At 37.1% G+C, this 7,057-nt stretch overlaps 1 protein-coding gene across 5 annotated transcripts in view; it reads right to left on the bottom strand.

Moving 5' to 3' along the window:
* KAT6A (lysine acetyltransferase 6A) overlaps positions 1 to 7,057 on the bottom strand; it is a 160,114-nt gene that overhangs the window by 67,212 nt on the left and 85,845 nt on the right. For all 5 annotated transcript variants that reach the window (XM_069075828.1, XM_069075830.1, XM_069075831.1 and 2 more), the window contains 3 exons: positions 5,520 to 5,635; positions 4,932 to 5,013; positions 4,031 to 4,166 (listed from right to left, as the gene is read on the bottom strand). In XM_069075828.1, coding sequence (XP_068931929.1) covers positions 4,031 to 4,166; positions 4,932 to 5,013; positions 5,520 to 5,635 — 334 coding nt within the window. The remainder of the gene's footprint in view (positions 1 to 4,030; positions 4,167 to 4,931; positions 5,014 to 5,519; positions 5,636 to 7,057) is intronic.

Genomic DNA, 7,057 nt, shown 5'->3' with positions numbered 1-7,057 from the left:
GGGGGGGGGGGGGGGGGGGGGACGGTGCATACAGAGGGTACCGTAATGTAGCGTGTAGCACAGGGGATCACCTTCACTACAGTAGCAATCTCATTAGGGCTTATTTTTGGGGGAGGGCTTATTTTAGAGGAATCTTACACAGTAAGGGGAGGGCTTATTTTCGGGATAGGTCTTATTATCGGGGAAACACGGTATTTCAGGTACATTATCTTCATGACAGCGTTAAGTTTAAGTTATTGTTAAGGAAGGGGCTAGGCTAAAAGCCCTGCAGACCTAAATATATTCAATCATATTTTCAAGGCTAAAGCACAAGCCAAACTATCCAAGTCTCCAGTTCTCTTCTTGCTAGTTACTATCTGTTTGCCTTTGCTCATAAAGGAATGCATGCTGAAATGGATTCTTTCCTCATCTCTATTGAAGTCCCTCCTTTTCTTTAAGGTTCAACTTATCAGGCACATCTTTCATGAAGCTTATGATTCAGGATAGGAAGAGCATCACAATGTATTTGTAGTCAAGAGGATCTGGGGTTCAAATCTTGGTTCTGCCATTTACTACCTACATGACTTTGGGCAAGACTTTTCTCCTTTCTAGGCCTTGGTTTCTTCATCTATAAAATGAGGGAACTGGCCTAGCTGATAACCAAGGGTCCTTTCTATGAATATCATAGAATTCTATGATTTCAACATCCTATAGGTAACAAAAAAACTAAAATCAAAAGGCAAAGAATCAATCTCTGAATCCTATTCCACCTTCACAACCAACTCAGCTCCCAGCACTTAAGAGTAGATCCTTTCTAACCAAAGGTGAAGTATCCAAATAATGTTGACATCAAGGGATATCATGGTGAATGGAATTGTCAAAGGGCCAGTTAATCAGCAAGTGGTAGATCAGTATTTATATATATAGATCAGATATTACAGATATAGTTTACTAGATTTAGCAAAGCCTCTCACACTATTCCTGTGAAGAATACTGTTAAGTAGATTTGGAATGAGTTAAGTGGCTATACCCAAAAACTACTCTCTAATGAAACAAATTTGAAGGTCTCTAGTAGTTCCAGTGATTTTGGTGTGATCCTTTTACTGTTCTCAAAGTGATTTTCTATCTCATTCAATGCAGCTGTTATAAGCCTTGTATACCACATCCCATCCCCTACCCCCAAATCTGAGAGCTTCATCTGTTACTGAGGAAATACTGATCACTTGCTATGAACTACCTATTCTCTTCTTCATGTTTTAAATTCCCTTGACATCATTCTCAACTATGTCCTCCTTTCCTCCAATCTCTGATGAAGATGTGGCCCTTCTCCTACTCCAGGGTCAACCTTTCCTCTACATGTCTTGATCCTACCCCTCTCTCATCTCCTCCAGCAGACTGTCTCCATTATTATCACATCTATCTAATCTTCAATGTGTCTATTCATTCCTTCCCTGCCACCTACAAAAAAACTCATTAACGTCTCATTTAAAAATAAAACCTTAACTAGAGCCTGTCATCCTTGCTAGCTAGCTATAGCTCTCTTTCCTTTTTCAGCCAATTCCTTAAGCTGTCTACACTTACTACCTTCTACTTCTTCTCTCACTCTCTTCTAAAACCTCTACAATCTGGCTTCTAGTCACACTCAATGGAAACTGATCTCTCCAAAGCTACCAATGATATAAATGCAAAATCTGACCATCCTTTCTCATTCTTCATCCTTTCGATTTTCTACAGTATTTGACACTGTTCACCATCCTCTCCTCATGGATACTCCCTCTTCTTTGAGTTTTCAGAACTATCCAAAAATTCCTTTTATAACTAAGACAGCTATGTCTCCTGCTGAATCACCTTTGGAGGATAACATACATTTCATGACTTCTAAATGCAGGTGAATCGAAGGCATAATTCTGAGTCATTTTCTTAATTCTCATCATTTTGTTCTCTCTCTCTCTCTCTCTCTCTCTCTCTCTCTCTCTCTCTCTCTCTATATCTTTCCCTCTGTGACCTCACTGGCTCATATGAGCTTACTTATCATCACTACTTCAGGACATTCCCATTACTGTGTAATCAGCCCTAGTCTCTCTCCTAAGTTCTAGTCCAATATCAACAATTGCCTAATGGACATTTCAAATACAAATGCAACATGTTGAAAATAAAACTCATTATATTTCTCCTAAAGCCACCCCTCTTCCAATCATCCCTATTTCCTCTTCAAGGGCACCATCATCCTTTCATTCAGTTTATAACTCTGGAGTCATCCACAACTACTCTTACGCCATATATCAGTTACTCAATTGTCATTTCTACTTTCATACGATTCTCACATTCATCTCTTTTTATCCATTCATATAACCACCACCCCAGTTCAGGCCCTCATCATTTCTCTCCTACACTACTAAAATAGCCTATTGAATGTTGTCTCTGCCTTCTGTCTCTTCCCATTTCAATCCATCCTCCACACAGCTGCCAAAGTGATGTACCTAAAAAACAAGTCCTACAATATCATCCCCTTACTTAATAAATTCCAGTGGCTCCCTACTAGTACAGATCAAATAAAGTTTCTTTGTTTAGCATTTAATACCCTTCACAATCTGACCCTAACCTAATCTTATTACATAGTATCTTTCCTTCAACATACCCTATAATTCAGCCACACTGAATTTCTGTTCCTCATGACTGGAATATTTTCTCTCTTCACCTCTACCTCTTGGAATCTCTAGATTCTTTCAAGAACTCAGCTCAGGAACATTTTCTATATAAGGTCTATCCTGACATCCATAGCTGCTAGTACCTTCCCCTCCAAATTAGCTAGTAACTATCTTGTATATGTTTTATGTATACCTATATATGTGCATTTTCTCTCCTTAGACTAGATACTAATCTCCTTAAGAGCTGGGACTTCATTTTTTTTTCTGTGTAACCCCCAATGACAGCACAGTGCCTGGCAGAGAGCACATGCTTAATATGAATGTTTGATGAATGAATAGCTAATTAACATATGAGAAAAAGACAGTGATGAAAGGCTTATCAAATTTACAGAGGTCACAAATCTAGAAAGGTTAAATAACACAGTGACAGCCCACAAAAAGATCTTAATTGATTAGACTAAAAAATCAAATCAATTAAGATAAATTCTAATATGGTTAAGTTCTTACCCCTAAAGTCAAGAAATCAACTTCACAGGCACATAACATTTTGGATGGGGGTAAGGGGTGAGAGTGGGATGGCTATATAAATCATTTTTCTCAAAAAAATCTGGGAGTTTTAGTGGACTGCAATGTTTATGTTAGTCAACAGTGTGATATGGCAGCCCAAAAAACTACAGACACATTAGGCTACAGTAAGAGAATGTGATATGTGTGTGTTGGGGGGAAGGTGAGGAAGGGAAACATGACAACTGAAAGCATGCCATGATGTCATGGCCCAGATCCATCATGAATTGGAGATTTTTAGCCTGGAGTAGAAAAGACTAAGAGCTACAGTAGGGGAGGGGCGTGGGGGTTGTGAAGGGAATGGGACATGACAGCTGCCTTCAAATATCTAATAAGTTGTCATGTGAAAGAGGGATTAGACTTATTATGCTTGACCTCAGAGGGGAAGCAATAGAACCTGCAGAGATGAAAATTTAGACTTTCTATAAGGAAAAATTTCCAAACAATTAGTTACCCAAAAGTGGAATGGGCTGTTGTGGGAGACAGTAGTTTCTCCTTCACTAGAGTTCTCCAAATAAGGGTACCCTTGGAGTAAACATGATGGCCACTGAAGTTCAGTGAAGTCTTAGGTTCATAGATGAATCAATCCTTTCTATAACATCCCTGACAGATGTCTATCTAGCCTTTGCTTAAACAGTTTCATATCCACTATGCATTGCTGTCTTTGAAAGAAATGATCAATGGAATAATTAAAACTTCACCTAAGGGAACAGTGATATTTCTTATAGAAGTACAAATAAGTACTATGGAAATTATTCAAGGAAGATAGATATATCTTCTTAGAATAGGCCCTTTCTTACATTTTTCTTCTATCTGATCCTATTACAAATAGTACTTACACTGTATTTTGTTTCTTTAACCTGTTTTTGGGCCGTCCTATAGGATTGGCATAGCGCCGTTTTATCTGTGCTGCTTTTTTATGGAGAAGTTTTCTTCCTTTTTTCCGAGGTCGACAAATCTGACATATCCACATGCCTATAAAAAAATAAAATCTCATGTCAAATCAGTGCTGGTATAAATAGTCTCAACGCCTTCAGAAACACTAAGCTGAGAGAAAATGTCATTAGACTTTCCCAAAGCCTGTAAAATGCAAGGGAGTCCTAGGAGGGTGGATTTTTCAAAATCATTTGTAAAACTATACAACCAATATAGTCTTTGTGTTACAACTTGGAAAAAAAAAAAAAACTGAAGATGGGCAAGGAAGAGGAAGGACATTTCCCTTCTATTATTATTCATATCACACACACACACACACACACACACACACACACACATCTGACCCTTTCCACACATGTATCTGTAGAATACTGAAGTCTGAAGTATATACGCCATTTCCATCTTCAGAAACAGAGGAACTCAGTGTATGTGACCTATGTTAGGCTTTCTTTTACCAACAAGGTAACAGCCTCAGATCAAATGCTACAAATCACAAGAAGATGGATAAAGAAGAAACCAGAATTATCAAATTTTGACACTGAGTTAACCATACCTTCCACAACATTATCTGTGAAAATTATAGGCAAGCAGTATTAAGTTCATGCTACAGGAATTCTCTTATGTATAAATAGAAAGACTACCTCCACTTCAGGGAAACAAGTGTCTTCCTACTTATAAGATTATCAGCATTCTCAAATAGAAAGCTGCAGAGAATTCCCATATTTTAAGAAGTGAAAAACATTATCTTTCACCCACGTCCACAATGTCCCTTTCCTCTTTCAGCTAGATTTCAAAATGCATCACCTTTCGGCATCCTGGTGAGTGGAGGATCACAGCATTCCATGTGAAAACCTCGGTCACATGAATCACAAAAGAGCATGTTATCCTACAAAAATAACAAGAAAAGGTAGTTCTGCTTAATGTTACGTAACAAAACATGCCTAACAAAATATACCTGAACCGTGTCTTCATGAACCCTCAATAAAGTTGGGTTGCATTCTTGAATAATGTATGTCAAATGAATGAAAAAAGGACACCTCCTTAATTTGGACTAAGAGAATGAGACACCCATGCGAATTAATGCAAAGGTGTACTTTACAAGGAATTTTTAAAGAACTATAATTTCACTACTTTCAAATACATATAATAACCAGAACTAACCTTCAAAAATAATTTGTCCAATAGAGGTCCTTACAAAAACCTGCTTTAATTCATAGGTAAGAATGATCTGTAATTAGTATACCAATTAATGTCATATAAATAGGTGCTTCTAACTTACCCAAGGGTATCAGGAAAACAGCTGGTTCTTTTAAGTGGTTTAAACATTCTCTCCAGAATGCCAAATATCTATTTATAAACAGAATGTCTAATCAGGAAAGCAGAAGTACTTACTGCATTTTTGCCCTGGTCTCGACAAGAGCTGCACGTTTTACACTCAATGCACTGCCACCGTAAGGCCTTCACACGAACTGTTAATTCTGGAGAAAACTTTAAACAGGATGGATGACCTATCAAAAGAATATATGACTGACACTGAAACAATCATCATGGATTCTATTCATGAATAAAAATGGCAATATACCAAAAAGGAGAATTAATCACAGATACAGTTTTTAAAATATACATATATGTATACTTAAGTGGAAATATATATTTGAATTCTATTTATCTTAATATTTATGAAAATATTACAGGTGATTTCCATTGTTTGATTTAGTTTTCCAGATGAACCATTTAAACAATTAAAAAAAAAAGAAAACATCATAATGGATTAAATTTGGTAAAATCCAAAATTTTATTTATCCCATCTCATTATGAAATTGTGAGTTGTTCACAATATGAAATGGCCTTCCCATTATTGGTAGTATACCCTGAGCATTATGATGAAAAAAGTAATATATTCAAAAAACACATACAGCAGCTTTATATGTAACTGCAGAACTGCCAACAATCAACACTTAAATAACTGAATGAAACTACAATATATCAACAGAATGCAATTATCATTTAAAAACAAACAAGGAATATCAAGAAATTTTAAAAGAATTATTTGAAGTAACGCAAGGTAAAGACCAGAATTAAAAGAACAAAATACACACTAATTGTTGTTGTTATTTGTCTTGTTGTTACAATTATATAAGAAGTAGCAGCAAGGCATAGATGGACCATAATTACTAATCATGGAGTTAGGAAGATCATTCAAATCATGGCGTGATGTATAAAACAGAAACAAAAATACCTAGAGCACATACATCACAAGGTATCTGATTTTCCAATGAAATACTAAAACATCTTATATATGTGAAAGTACTATGTAAACATTATTTATTGGTATATGCCTATGATTTCATTGGTGTAGGTGAAGCAGCTCCCTTCACTGGCATAAATCACTAACTTGCTTTTAACTTACACTCTCAGAGAGTTGCCTGGGGCACTGGAGGTTAAATGACTTGCCCATAGTCACAAAGCCCATTTATGTGAAAGACAATACTTTAACCCAAGTCTTCCTGCCTCCAAGGCCAGGCTCTACCCATTATATCAATAATCTTCAAAGTTGGCATTGGGGTCATATGGCAAGGCCAGGGCCTGACTCCAATGGGATGTATATAAGATGAGTCAATCATAGGGCAGAAAGCTAAATCTCATCCCATCTTCACCAAGATAGCTAATTGTGGGACCAAACTCCAACACAACTACATCTAATCTTCCCCCGCTCTCTCCAGCCCCACCTTCCATTGTGCAAGTTCCAAGTGACCTTTCTTCTGAACTGAATATAAGTCCCTTAGTACAGTTTGAACCTAACCACATTCCCTCATTTCCCAGGCACCACAAGAGGCATTCATCAGGTGAGAAAATTTAGTCATTTCTCTCTCTCTCTCTCTCTCTCTCTCTCTCTCTCTCTCTCTCTCTCTCTCTCTCTCTCTCTCTCA

This window comes from Petaurus breviceps, unplaced genomic scaffold (genome assembly GCF_028583685.1).
Source record: "Petaurus breviceps papuanus isolate PSGF00001 unplaced genomic scaffold, PetGlider_PUasm1.0 90919, whole genome shotgun sequence".
NCBI classification, from domain to species: Eukaryota; Metazoa; Chordata; class Mammalia; order Diprotodontia; family Petauridae; genus Petaurus; species Petaurus breviceps.
Note: the sequence above shows the minus strand (reverse complement) of the source record. Positions and strands in the feature narration are given on the sequence as shown.